Raw genomic sequence first — 14,666 nt, 5'->3', positions numbered from 1 at the left:
GGTAACATAGAAGTTGGTAAGATGTCTATATGGATCCTCATGATCCATACCGGTAAACTGGTTATGAGTTATCAAGTTTATCAACCCAGACTTAAGCTCAAAAGATTTGGCATTACGGTTGCCAAGATTAGCTAGCCTCCTCGGACTAACCCACATAGGTAGAGCATTCTCATCTTCATTAGCCATGACTACTTCTGGATCACTCCTCGGAGATGAATGTGCAGAAGAATGTGATGAAGAATCACCTAGTGATATAGTATGCACCGAACCTGACGGAGAAGGAATAAAAAGTAAAGATTCCGGCTGAGCCAGCCTGGCTAATCTCCTAGCTTCCTTTGCTTGCTTTCTAAGTAACCTAGCAGTTTTCTCAATTTCAGGATCAAATTGTAGGTCTTCCTTATCAACGGTACCTCGCATAAACAAAGTTCACCAAGACTATACCAGGTGGTTAGCATAAAAAATAATGAATGACATAAGTGTATAAGTATATGCATGAAAGAATTTTGTGCAAAATTGACTTAACATGACAAAATTGTTTCAATACTTATGATAAAAATTTCCGTTACTCCCCGGCAACGGCGCCATTTTGATGTGAGATTTTTCCTACACGTCATATAACTATGTACACGTGAGTATATATAGGATCGTTTCCACAGGGAGTTACGTTAATCATAAGCATTTACACAATCGTTCACATTAAGGGTTTGGATATAAATTGTTTGTTTGTAACACTATATCCATATTTGACATTTAAGTAAAAACGAGAGGGGATCGAACTATTTCGCTTGCGGTATAAGATAACGAGCAAGCATAACAGCAGCAATCTCTCGATCGATTAACAGACTCTAGCTTTATAACCAATATTATTACAATCATTTCTACAATATCCTTCGTGTCCAAAGTGACATCGTTATTTCTAGGTTATCGTTTAAACATTCGTGTCCAAATTCCTTAAACGATAACAAAGTCGATCGGATGACTTAATCGACCGTGTCCAGCCTGATTAAGTATCCGAAAGCATTAAAAGCTTGATTAAAAGTAATTATCAAAGGTTTACAAACTTGTCAAGAATGATATAACATAAGATAGATTGTTATTCTAGGTCTAGATTCAAGGGTTTGTGTCCAAATCATCTTGAATCTCTTTGAAAGCATTAAAAGCAAGAATAACAACAATATTGAATCATTAAGCTAGAACCTTATATATTAAAAGATCAAAAGATTACATAATAGCTTGATAGTTACCTCAATACTACAAAGAAGGTTAGTTACATATAGACATGTAAACTAATGCAAGGAATGAAGGAAAGATGAAGATTCCATGCCAAGATCCTTGATGTCTCAATGAATCTAGGGTTGAATCTACTCCTTAATCACTTGCTTTGTGTTTCTCTCTATGAAATAGCTCTAACCTCTCTCTAGAAATGTGTCAAATGTTTTAATGGAATAGTGAATACCTAAAAGAGAGGTAAAAATGCTATTTAAATGGCCTGTGTTTTTGCACCTGCGCTAATAGCGCATCTCACGCTAATAGCGTGGTAAGGCGGCCTATAATTTGGCCAATGGGAGCCTGCCACATTGTTCTTGCCCTGCTGCTACGCTCCAGCCACGCTAATAGCGTGGCTCTCTGGAGCATTTACGCTAATAGCGTGAAATACGCTAATAGCGTAGCTCTTCAAACCCAGCTTCTGCTTCCACGCTCCAGGTACGCATATAGCGTAGCTCTCTGGACATTGTACGCTAATAGCGCAGAATACGCTATTAGCGTACTCTTCAAGAGAGCTCCAGATCCACGCCCCAGGTGCGCTAATGGCGTATCCCTCTGGCCTTGGGTATTTCTTCATCACGCCAATAGCGTAGGACACGCTAATGGCGTAGCTTCATGAACTTTGACATTTCTTGCTCCTTGCTTGTAATTTCCTGCACAAAAAGGGTAGACTAAGGCTCAAAAGCATAAATGACATATTAACACAATATTTGGAGTTTTCCATAGAGAATCTTGCAAAACAAGTCACTAAAACGACTAAACTCCTATGCGAAATATATCACTTTTAAACACTTATCATCTGCATACTATTTCCAAAGTATTACTTTTAAAACTAACCAATAGTTAATAAGGATAATTTGGTAAAATAATCATTTTCTTTCTCTTAATCATTGCATTTCTTAATATGTGTGTAAACATCTAAAACGACACTCATTTTAAAACGGATGGAGTATAATAATTCACTCAATTTTTTAATTGAATAAAAAAATAAGTCAATCAACTAGGCCATCCTTAGAAAAAGTAAAAGTGTTGATGCGATCAAGCAAGTCAGTGTTGGTGAAATGATCCCACATAAATTAAAAAAATTAATTGATTTGACGATTCTAAATAATTGATCTTACGATTATAAATATTTTGATTGGTTGTGTGTAAAGTTGTTTTGAACCGTCAACCCACCACCATTAAACTCTACAAAATAAACCACACTTTTCTAACCCTTTTTCACCATTTTTCATTCAAGAAACCCTTTTGTTTTCAATTCAATCTCAATTGATCCTGAAAAGAGGAAGAGATTGTTCAATTCTTTTTATGGGAGAGGCACAAAATAAGAGATACAACAAGTTCAAGCATTTGCAATTTGGGGAAGAGAAAGCTTTTCAAAGTGGGAAGTATGCAATTCCGGGAATTCAAGAGGAGCTTGAAAGGAGAGGATGGAGTAAGTTGAATAGCATAATTCAACATTCCAATCGCTCTGTTGCAATTGAATTATTTGCAAACACGTTCCAAACTAAGAAGGATACAAATCCTTATGTTTCTTTTGTGTGTGGGAAGCATGTAAGGTTCAACCCAGATACTATTAACACTTTACTTGAAACTCCAACACCAATAGGTTGTGGAATTTAAAAAAGAAGAGATGCACTTTATGCAATTAAGAGTCTGGATGAAATTGAGAAGTTGGAGGACATAAGGTAGGAGTTGTGTGTAGAAGGAGCACCATGGCTGAAGCACACTGTTGGTATGTTACCAAATAATTTCAGTTTGAAGTATATGAAATCATTGCCAAGGGTGTGGGCTACGTTTCTTGTGAAAACATTAAAAAGTAATGGAAGTTCATCCGAGTTTCGACTGATAAGGGTTGTTGCAGTACATGCAATTCTAAATGGGGATGACATTGATCTGAGGTGGTTTATAGATGAGAGTTTGAGAAGGATAGTTAATGAAGGAAGGAACACTTTTCACCTTTGGTCATTGTAGCATTATAAATGCTCTTTGTGAAAGAACATGTGTTAATTAAAGGCGAAAGTAACGATCTAACACAAAGGAAAGCAAATGCTATGGATGTGGGATAGTTCAACTGGCACACCATGGGCACCACATGCAGTGCCTAGGCGACACCAACAAGGAGTGGAACAACATCAACCTTGTGAAAGGTATGACAAACTGGCATTGAAGGTGATCCAAAGTTGGAGGCTGCCATGAGAGAAACAAGGGTAGGCCCGATCCCTTTTTCTTTGTTTGAGAAATACCAGGGAAAAAAGGGATGCTAGAGTATCACAGTATGAAGAGAAGCTAGCATTACATAAAAAGCATCAAAGTCGGCTTAAGGAATTCGAAATGGAAGAAAGGCAGCACCAAGCAAAGCAAAATGGAGACATGCTTAATATGCTGAAAGTACAAAATATCTAATATCTACACTATAATTTTAATAAAAATCAAATTAATTTTAATCAAAATTTCATAAAAACCACCTTTTATAATTTATGCGCATTAACGCAATAAGAAGAGCGGACAGACGAGTATGAAATGTCCGTCTTAACGCTAGTCTCTCTCTCTCTCTCTCTCTCTCTCTCTCTCTCTCTCTCTCTCTCTCTCTCTCTCTCTCTCTCTCTCTCTCTCTCTCTATATATATATATATATATATGTGTGTGTGTGTGTGTGTGTGAGTTAAATGGTGGTGGGTTGACGGTTTAATTTTTTTTTAAGGAGGTCTATAAAAACTTTGCATACACAACCGATCAAAATGGTTAATTACATTTAGTCAATTTTTTCATACAATGTTTTTTCATGCAAATGGTTAATTACATTTAGTCAATTTTTTTGACCAACTCAGAAACTTCTTTTTTATTGATATTATTTTTACTATTAACAACAATATTATTCATATAAAAAAACAATATTTTTATTTACTATACGGTCAAATGGTTAATTAGTATACCGCCGATATGGTCAAATAGCTAATTAATATGAAGAAAAAAATTAATAATTTTTAAAGAAAAAAATATTTTTCTTCATCATGTTCGTCGCTATATATAACAAGAAGTAGATCATATATGTTTCAATACAAATATATCATTTCTCTATTTCTTAAGTATGATGGTTTCAATCTCCAAAGTTGCTTTCTCAATTCCAATGTTACTAATTATTTTAGTTGCTTTGCAGTTCACAAATGGTCAAATTCTTCCTCCAATTTTTCCTCCAATCATTCCTCCGATTGTTCCTCCATTAGGTGGGGTCATTCCTCCAATTATTCCTCCAATCATTCCTCCGATTGTTCCTCCAGTAGGTGGGGTCATTCCTCCAGTAGGCGGGGTCATTCCTCCGATTGTTCCTCCAGTAGGCGGGATCATTCCTCCGATTGTTCCTCCAGTAGGAGGGGTCATTCCTCCGATTGTTCCTCCAGTAGGCGGGGTCATTCCTCCCATTGTTCCTCCAGTAGGCGGGATCATTCCTCCGATTGTTCCTCCAGTAGGCGGGATCATTCCTCCGATTGTTCCTCCAGTAGGTGGGGTCATTCCTCCGATTGTTCCTCCAGTAGGCGGGAACACTCCTCCAATTACCTACATGTAGGATTAAGGAGGCGTCTTCATAAAGTTTTCCTTATAATCGATAAGTTGTATGTAACACATGCAACATCTACCGCAAAAGAAGAAAAAAAACAATTTAGTGATGAGAATAATACTCTTAACTTGTACCTCAATTTATGTTGATTGAATAATAAAAATAAGGATCTAGCGCCTTATTATAAATTTTGTTAGAGTAAATCATCATATTTTGATTGCAAGAATTATGAATTTGGTCTTCCTTTCTTCCTCATATTTGCCTTATCATTTATTTTGATATAAAAAGTTTCATTCTAAGTGCAATTTTATTTGTTTTATACAAAATGTGTTACTTTAAAACAGGGCCGGCCTAAGAGATAGAGGGTCTTGATAACAATTGCCCTAAGGGCATTGTTTAAGAAATCTACAAGAAGAAACTTTGTTTTGAAAATACAAGTCAAACACATGTAAAAGTCAAGGTAAAAGTTGCTACTTTTGATGCTTAAACAATAGCCTAAGGGCACTTATTAGCATTTTTTTTTTAACCAAGCACTTATAAAAAGACATTAAAAGAAATTGATTTTGTATTGACTAAGGTGTTGACCAAGAGTACATGAGCCTTTTTTCATAACCAATTAAGCTATGTAATGTCAATAAACTATCTAATATATTATAAATATATAACCAAATTATTTTTGAACGCCTATTATTTTACCCAAAATTTGAAGGTTAGGTCGACCCTGCTTTAAAAGGAAATACTATATCTACTAGTATATTATAACATCCAATGTGTTCCCTTTTCTTTTAAGTGCACTAGTTTCTTTGGCAACAATTATTTTTATGTGAGGACAATAGTTTTTTGTTAATGAGAGGGCAATAATTATTATGAAAAGTTTTATTTGATATATACATATTTTAACTTTAAAAAAAAACCAACTTGCTAAAAGTCAATAACGGATAAACGAGAGATGGTATAACATTAACAAGTCTATTATTTTATACGAGGAGGATCTACCAACTTCAAAAGTAATTTCAAAGTAATTTTATAGAGTTCTCCTCAAAATAAAAAAAAAAAAGTAATTTAAAGAGTTACACCTTTCATTTATTTAATCTAATGAACTAAATTGAAGTCTTATTAATAATCAATTAGTCGGATTCAATCAATATTTATTTTTTATAAACAAAATTAATTAGTGGGAAGTTTAACTCTTCTGCCATGGATACAAACAATACGTTGAATCTAGATAGTGAGAAGATCGATATGAGAATTTTAGTTTTGAATCTAGATATGAGATCACGCCATCTTAAGCTTTGTTCTCGGATAAGACATTGGCACCATCTATGAGAATTGTGCGCGATTCCTTACAGATTTTCTCAAATCCACCATGAAATTCACACAAGTATTTCCCAATTCACACTTGTAGAAAGGAGCCGTGAGAAGCTCATTATCATGTGCGGATATACATTGACGGACAACGTCAATGACGGGCTGGGTAACATTACCTTGCTTCTGAAAAAGCTACACAAAATAATTTCCAGCCGCTTCTTGCCTGCCGCGAGTATCAGTGATTTTATTCCCATGATTATCATCAATAGATAGAATTCGATTTACCTTTTTTCTAGCAGTTGCGGAAGCATGAAAGACTTTTGTGTTTCTATCACCGTATTTGTACCAATGTGTTTTTGCTCTGTGTTTCCAATAAGCATCATCTTGAGCGAGTAACCGTTGCATTTTCTAACGCAATTCTAGCAATCCAGCTTGCATCATACCTGCATTATTACCACGAAGAAGCTTTAGCTTACGATGACAATCCTCAATATTGGATTTCAACTTGCGACAATGGGTGTTACTCCACACCGAAATATCATCTGCACAAGCAAACAACTTAGGAGTAATAGAATCAGTTAGATGCAAATTCCAAGAATCAGTTACTATTTCCATAAAACCGGGCTCCAACTGCCACACATTTTCGTATCTGAATTTGCGAGGAGGAGCATGAGGCCGAGACACATAACAACGGTGCAAGAGAAGAGGGTAATGGTTAGAAACCGGAGCTACAAGATTTTCCAACAATGCATTCGAAAATTGATTTAACCAAGAATTATTAGCAAGTGCTCGATCTAACCTTTCCTCAACCACACGAGGTGTCCCCAAGCTTTTAAACCAGGTGAACGGATAGCCTTCCACAGGACCATGAGATAGACCAGAGTCAAGAATAGCTTGACGAAATCCATTTATTAACCATTGCGGTCTTGTAGCACGTCCTCTTTTTTCACTGTTATCCAATATATCATGAAGTCTCCGAAAATATACCAAGGACCTGCATATTGTTCAGACAAATTACGGAGGAAATCCCACACAGCACACCTACGTTCCCCATTAGGGTACTCGTAGTAGCCGGTAAGCCACCAAGCACCAAGAGTAGAGTCAACAATTTCAACAGTAATATGGTTATTGCAATTTAAAGAAGACCGCCAAAAAAGAGCAAGACCCCGCTTCTACTGGGGCGGTCTACAGAAATGCAAGAATCAAAACCAAGAACATAACGAAAAGTTTCAATTTTATTTCGGTGGACTAGAGTCTCACCTAAGAATAGAAGGTCCGGATTGAAGCGCTGGTCTAGGTACTTTAAATCAGGAATCACACTCGGGCTACCTAAACCTCGGAAATTCCATCCTATGATACTCATGGATCGCGGCATGCCTGAGTTTCAAGACACGCCGATACATCAAACTCATCAAACATAGGATTATTGTTTACATTCATACTAGCATCCCCATTACTAACATTCATGCCTACAATAGTATCCCCGATATCTCGTGGTTGTTTTGCTTAGTTTCCGTCTGACGTAAATTATCCTAACAAGTTTGTTGTAAACCAAAACTCAATTGCTAGCATGGCACACCGCTCGAAAGAAATGAAAAATAATAAAGCAAACAAGTCAAAAACCACATAACAATTTCGATGGCTAGATGATTGAAGCAAAACATGATGATTGAATGAACCAAGTCAGTTGAACACACATCACTTTAATTAACCAAGCCAATTGAATTAACCAAGCCATATATCAAAAGAACCTCAACGAAATAGTCAATGATGAATCAAAACAAGTATATGTACCAATTACCTTACTTGGATGGCTATGTGAATAAATTAACCCATTTTGCATTGAAATCAAGGACATGAATACCGACTTGCTTCAGGATGACGACGAGACACACCTCTTGATGATCAAAAAGAAAAACCATAAAAAAGAAATACTCGTATCAAACTCGTACCAATGTATCTGTGAGTCACAAACCCTAGGAGAGAAAACTTTTTTTCAATTTTGAAATAATGTGCGGTTCATGTCATTTATTTTATATCTCTCCCTTACACACTGAGTGCAGTGATATGGTTTTCATGTGAATTTTTACTTGACAATACTAATATCTATGTAAATATTTTTTTTAACAAGGCAAAATGGAATAAAACAGACACAAAAAGCTACACCAAAACACCCATACAACATAAAAGGGTCGCCACCAGTCGTTATAACTGAAAGCGAAGGTCGACATATTTGCCTTAAGCCAAGTAAAAGACATAGACTTGACACTGTATGCTAAACGATCTGATTCCAAAGACTTATGCTGAAAAATCCTGTTATTTCTTTCCTTCCATATAACCCAGACACTAACATGTCAGATTACTGTCAGAAAAGAATGAGTAAATCTCGGTAATCCCGCCAACTGACCAAACTGATGAAGGTGATCACCAACTGAAACAGATTCAATCAAAGAAATGCCTACCCACTGATATAAATGGTGCCACACAATACCAAAGATGTCACAACGAAATAGGAAGTGCGCCACGGTCTCAGGTGATCCGCACCCTCCAATGCAAGAGATGCCGTCCTGATGAATAATTCCCCTACGAAGAAGGTTATCTTTGGTCGGAAGTCTATCACGAAGGAGCCTCCAAACAAACATGGAAACCTTAAGAGGAACGTGCCTTTGCCACACCGCATCAAACATACCACGTTCCACAGGGACAACTGATGTCGTAAGATAATGATATGTCCCTTTAACGGAGTAACCGACAATCAAGGAGCCACCGCCATCTATCCTGAACATGGTCATGCAAAACAATATCATGCAGCAAGAAAGAACATCCTGTAACAGACTCCTCCTCCCAAGCCAAAAGGCGCCTCCTCCACACCCATTTATTTAATTAAGTTAATAAAAATAAGGGTTAGATATGTTTTTGATCCCTATAAAATTTTGAACTTCTAAGTTTAGTCCTTACTTAATTTTAATAGGTTTTTTAGTCCCTACAAAAAAAATTACTTCTAATTTTAGTCCATGTTACAACAAAGTTTGTTTAATTATCCTTAAACTCTTAAATTTTTGAACGATTTTTTTGAGACAAGTTTAGAACACTACGAAAGGTTCATTTACTAAAATTTAGAATTTTTTAACATGCAACGAATTAAATATGAATTTTTTAAAACGGAAAAAATTAAAAATAAAATTAACAAAATCTGGACGTAGAAATCAAATTTTGCTACAATTTTTTGCAGAAGAACTTTTAGTAATGTTCTTAACACGTCTGCAAAAAATTGTTCAAAAACTCAAGAATTTAAGCATAAATTAAAGGGTTAATAGGCTTTTACCCCCTGTAATATAGGCGACTTTTGATTTTGCCCCCTGTAAATTTTTTTTTTTAGATTTCGTCCTCGTAAAATGAAGATTCTTCGGTTTTGCCCCCTGAGCCAGTTGAGTCAGCAGAATCTCCTATGTGGCACGCGACGTCAGCAGATTCTGCTGACGTGGCGCGCTGACTGTATAATTTTTTTTATTTTTTTATTAGGGTACACGTGGCATTTTTGTTTTAAAAAAATATTTAAAAATTCTGGAAAATTGAAAAATTAATAAAAAAAATTAAAAAACTCTGGAAAAATGAAAAATCAATAAAAAAATTGAAAAAAAAATATTAAAAAAATTCTGGAAAATTGAAAAATTAATAAAAATGAAAAAAATTGAAAAAAAAGGAAAAAATTAAAAAAAATCTAGAAAAATTAATAAAAATAAAAAATGATTAAAAAATAAAATAATCTAATAAAATGAAAAAATTATGGAAAATAAAAAATATTCTGGAAAATATTTAAAAAAAATTCGAAATTTTCAAAAAAGATTAATCATTTTTGAAATTTTCATTCGTATTTTTCGAAATTTCGAAATTTTGATTAGTATATGTGTCATTTTTGTCGAAATTTCGGTCTCTAAAGCCTAAAATGAAAATGATCCATTGGAAAAATTATATTGGCAGCTATCATGCAAATGCTCTGGAGGTGGAGATGCACATGCATCAACAATGGTGTTAGTGAATTACCTATCTAGCTATCCATGGCATGCAAAAGTTGTGTTAACCTTAGCAGCATTTGCTGTTATTTTTGGAGAGTTTTGGCTTGTTGCTCAATCAAGTGTTTCAAACACACTTGCCAAATCTGTGGCTCTCCTTAAGCAACTACCTGACATTGTAGAGAATTCTGTTCCATTGAGACCACAGTTTGATACACTCAATAAGCTAGTGAAGGCTGCACTTGATGTTACTATGTGCATTGTTGAATTCAAGGATTTACCATCTGAATATATTTCAGAAGATGCTCCTCCTATGTCTGTTGCAAGTGCTCATATTCCTATTGCTACCTATTGGGTCATCAGAAGTACTGTGGCTTGTGCTTCACAAATTGCAAGTCTCATAGGGATGAGAAATAGGTAAGCTAGCTAATTAGCATATGATATAAATAATACATTTTCATCACTTGAATCAAATCAATCATTTTTTTGAAATGATAATTAAGGTAATGACTATGATGACCCTTCTTTTTGCAGGGCTATTTCATCAGCCTCAGAAGCATGGGAGTTATCTAGTCTTGCTCACAAGTCACTAGTATCTATGAGCATCTCAAGAACCAACTTGCTATTTGCTACCAAGCTATAGGTGAGTTCATTGTAGAAAACATAATTTGGATAATCTACTGAATTTGAGTCTTTTTCACCACTTTTATGAGATATTGTGTTTAGCAATATGGAACTTTTTGGTGTACCGGAAGAGAGCTGTCTTTAACCTGAATTAAAGATTCTTATTGCAAAATTTTATTCTCAACAAGAAATTTAAACTTTGTATCAAAATAAAGTTTAACAATCCTTACTGTTAGAAGGAAAATTGTCTTTGAACAGAGTAGACTAAGCTACCCTGAGCTGTGTTTGATAATTTGTTGTTTTGTCTATGAATTCTCTGGTATATAAATGTGGCTGTGGTTTTGTCTTCTTAGGTACTACGGCGAAATGCTTAAATAGCTTGATTAATAAGCATGGTTCATGAGTTGCAGTAATTCGGTAAATACTAGGTGATAAAAGGGGAAGGGCATGCTGGCTGTTCTAAGAGGAGAGAATGCATAGTTAGCTTGTGGTGATCTAGGGATGTGATGCGGTACAATTGTACTGCACTGGCATATTCTGCTTGTTTACGTATGTCTCTGTTGTACTTTGATAATACATGGTGGTTTTGAGACAATGTTTAGCTTTTGTTTAATTTTATGATATTGTAACTTTGGATTTGTTTGATACTGTAACAATGACAGGTCAGTAATGAAATTTGATCATATGATATTTCATATTAGCTGCTAAGTTTATGAAATTTTTGGTTATTATATTAAATTATGCACCATAATCGTGGTATATATAAAAAAAAAAAGAGTTTTTAAATGGGTTGAACAGATTTAAATTATGTTTATTAAATCGGATCAAAGAACAGACTTAAAATCTAGAATTTTTTATGCCCTTAGTTCACCCTTTTTTAAGTGGTTTCATCCGATTTAAATTAAAAGATTTTAGATGGGTTCAACCGATTTAAATTAAATGATTTTAAATCGGGTAAAGGGGGCTGACTTAAAATCAAATCCACTTTTTAAATCGGCCACCTATAAATCGGCCACCTATAAATCGGATGTTCACCCGATTTAAAAAGTCATATTCACCTGATTTAAAAAGTGTTTTCTGCACTAATGTTAGGAGTAATAGAATCGGTTAGATGCAGATTCCAAGAATCAGTTACCATTTCCCTAAAACCCGGCTCCAGCTGCCACACATTTTCGCATCTGAATTTGCGAGGAGGAGCATGAGATGCAGGGTAGTTTGTTTAAGGTTGTGTTTATTTTACTTGTTTTGGGTATTGTGAATACATTAGTGCATGGCCAAGGGACACGTGTAGGATTCTATTCAAGTACATGTTCTCAAGCTGAATCCATTGTTAAGTCCACAGTTACATCTCATGCTAACTCTGATTCTTCTTTAGCTCCTGGTTTACTTAGGATGCACTTTCATGATTGTTTTGTCCAAGGTTGTGACGCTTCTGTTCTCATTGCCGGACCGGGCTCTTAGAAAACAGCACTTCCAAACCTTGGTTTAAGAGGTTTTGAAGTTATTGATGATGCTAAGACAAAACTCGAGGCTGATATCCTTGCCCTTGCTGCTCGTGATTCCGTTGTTCTGGTAATCATCTAACTTAACCATATTATATATACTGCTAGAAAATGTTGAATTAGATACACAAATAAAAATTTTATGTTCATGAATTTAGTCATTAATCTATTAGAAGCATCAAAATTAAAGATCAATATTCATTTCTTTTATATTAATAATTCAACCTTTTTAATAGTACAGAAAATTCGATCAATAAAATTGACATAAGTTGAATATATTACTTAGTGTAATAAGTTCATAATTTGTTGAAAGATGGACCTAATTGATTTATGTGTGCATTGTAGAGTGGTGGTCTTAGTTGGCAAATTCCTACCGGCGCAGAGACGGCCGCGTGTCACAGGCTTCTGATGTCAATAGCTTGCCCGCTCCTAGTGATTCTGTTGATGAGCAGAAACAAAAGTTTGCAGCAAAAGGCCTCAACACTCAAGATCTTGTCACCCTAGTTGGTAAGTGAGATATTTTCAAAATTTATTTATCACTTTCGAATTACATATTGAAGTTGCATTCACATTAATATTCTATGAATATATCACAGGTGGACATACAATAGGTACAACAGCATGTCAGTTCTTCAGCAATAGATTGAGAAACTTCACTACAAATGGTGCAGCTGACCCTTCAATAGATCCTTAATTTCTTTCACAATTACAAACACTTTGTCCTCAAAACAGTGGTGCCATGAATAGAATTGCATTGGATACTGTAAGTTAAAATAAATTTGATAATTCTTACTATGCTAATCTGAGGAACGGGCGTGGAATTCTTCAATCTGATCAAGCCCTGTGGAATGATGCTTCCACAAAGACATTTGTGCAAAGATACTTGGGATTAAGAGGGTTGCTTGGATTAACATTTAACGTAGAATTTGGAAAATCAATGGTAAAAATGAGCAACATTGGAGTGAAGACTGGTACTGATGGTGAAATCCGCAAGATATGTTCTGCTTTTAACTGAATACAAAAGATGTTTTATTCAATTAGTTTGTATTGTTGGCATATTTGCCATTAAGTGTATAATATTTACCTGCAGTCTTCTTTTTTTTCTTCTTGATCAAAAGAAATATGTTGAAAGTATAAAATTATTATTCGAGGATAATGTGATACATATAAAAGTGGTTCTTGTTTTTAACCAAACAACCTGTCCTTTTTATTTGGCTTCTTTACGTAACTCATAATAATTGAACTTACTAGATTTAATGTTGTATGTTGCTGTTCAGACACCCTCTACTTGCTCTAAAATGCGGGAGTTAATTGACATACGACATTTTTTAGATCGGTTTAATAACTTTTTAAATCTGTTTAATCAATTTACAAATCCTCTAAACAATAATTAACGGCCGTTGAAGTTATTTCTGTCAGTTTTGAGTGTCTGAGAGCAGACCATGAGTGCATAAAGAGCAATTTTCTTTAATATTTACGGCATAACAACAAGTAGACTAGTAATTTGACCTATTTATGTAATCAAACTTGTCGGACCAGAGCACGGATACCACTTGTGTACCATTGGGATATCAATGTTATATAACATTGGTCAATGAAGGTGTGCCACATAGAAAGGTGTAAAGAGGAAAGAGAAAATATGTGCTATGTGGCACACCTTCATTGGCCAATGTTATATAACATTGGTATCGCAATGGTACCCAAGTGGTGTTCCCAGAGCTCACCTATACTATACCAAAATTGAGTGATACTAAATAACTAAGAGCATGTTTGGTATCAAAGTGAGTTGGACCAAATCAACGCAGCTAACCATGATTTTGCCAAACTCATCATGATACCAAACAAACACTAAGTTTATGTTTGACGATGAAGATTTGATAGAGATAAAATAGAATATAGAGCTAGATAATCATATTATATTATATGGGCAGAGTAAAACACTTCATATTATATATTTGATGCACTCAATATAACAAACATGATAAAATTAAGTTATCATATCATATTTTGGTACATACCTCGTAATGACATGACACACATAATTATATATCCAAAATAGTCAATGACACTACAATATATATAAATAATTTTAAAATATTTCTAAAAAAATATTAGCGAATAAATAATTCTAATATATATTCTTTCAAAAAATAATTCTAATATATATACGCAATTTTATTATATATACTAGACAAGCTAAATAATAAATATGTGATATATATCCTTATTTATTAATTTTGTTAAGTCTGCAGCAACTTAACCTAATTTTTTCCCATTCATTTCTAAATTAGGTTTGCAATTATTTAACCTACCAAATTCCATTTAAAAAAATGCATCGCACCAATTTCATTCCTATCCTCTTGCCTTTTTGTTTTTGAAGCAAATATACCTAATT

The 14,666-nt window shown here is 34.7% G+C and overlaps 2 protein-coding genes and 1 pseudogene across 3 annotated transcripts in view; all 3 read left to right on the top strand.

Annotated features, from left to right (window-relative positions):
- Nucleotides 1–5,066, top strand: part of LOC146943561 (uncharacterized) — a 64,331-nt gene extending 59,265 nt beyond the window's left edge. Inside the window, exon 2 of the mRNA XM_085741837.1 lies at nt 4,571–5,066. Within this exon, the coding sequence (XP_085597963.1) occupies nt 4,571–4,833 (263 nt within the window). The 3' untranslated portion in view covers nt 4,834–5,066. The remainder of the gene's footprint in view (nt 1–4,570) is intronic.
- Nucleotides 5,067–10,037: 4,971 nt separating this feature from the next.
- LOC146943560 (protein SIEVE ELEMENT OCCLUSION B-like) lies at nt 10,038–11,477 on the top strand. Its single transcript, XM_085741836.1, has 3 exons — nt 10,038–10,562; nt 10,680–10,788; nt 11,123–11,477. The coding sequence occupies exons 1-2, from the start codon at nt 10,159–10,161 to the stop codon at nt 10,786–10,788; spliced, it is 513 nt and encodes a 170-aa protein (XP_085597962.1). The 5' UTR covers nt 10,038–10,158; the 3' UTR covers nt 11,123–11,477.
- Nucleotides 11,478–11,869: 392 nt separating this feature from the next.
- LOC146943559 (cationic peroxidase 2-like) lies at nt 11,870–13,417 on the top strand (annotated as a pseudogene). The gene is made up of 3 exons (XR_015025614.1): nt 11,870–12,341; nt 12,617–12,778; nt 12,868–13,417. The product of XR_015025614.1 is annotated as a cationic peroxidase 2-like (transcript).
- Nucleotides 13,418–14,666: the final 1,249 nt, after the last annotated feature.

The sequence above is a fragment of the Medicago sativa genome, chromosome 2 (genome assembly GCF_051527215.1).
Source record: "Medicago sativa cultivar Bolivia chromosome 2, Bolivia_mono, whole genome shotgun sequence".
Classification (NCBI taxonomy): domain Eukaryota; kingdom Viridiplantae; phylum Streptophyta; class Magnoliopsida; order Fabales; family Fabaceae; genus Medicago; species Medicago sativa.
Note: the sequence above shows the minus strand (reverse complement) of the source record. Positions and strands in the feature narration are given on the sequence as shown.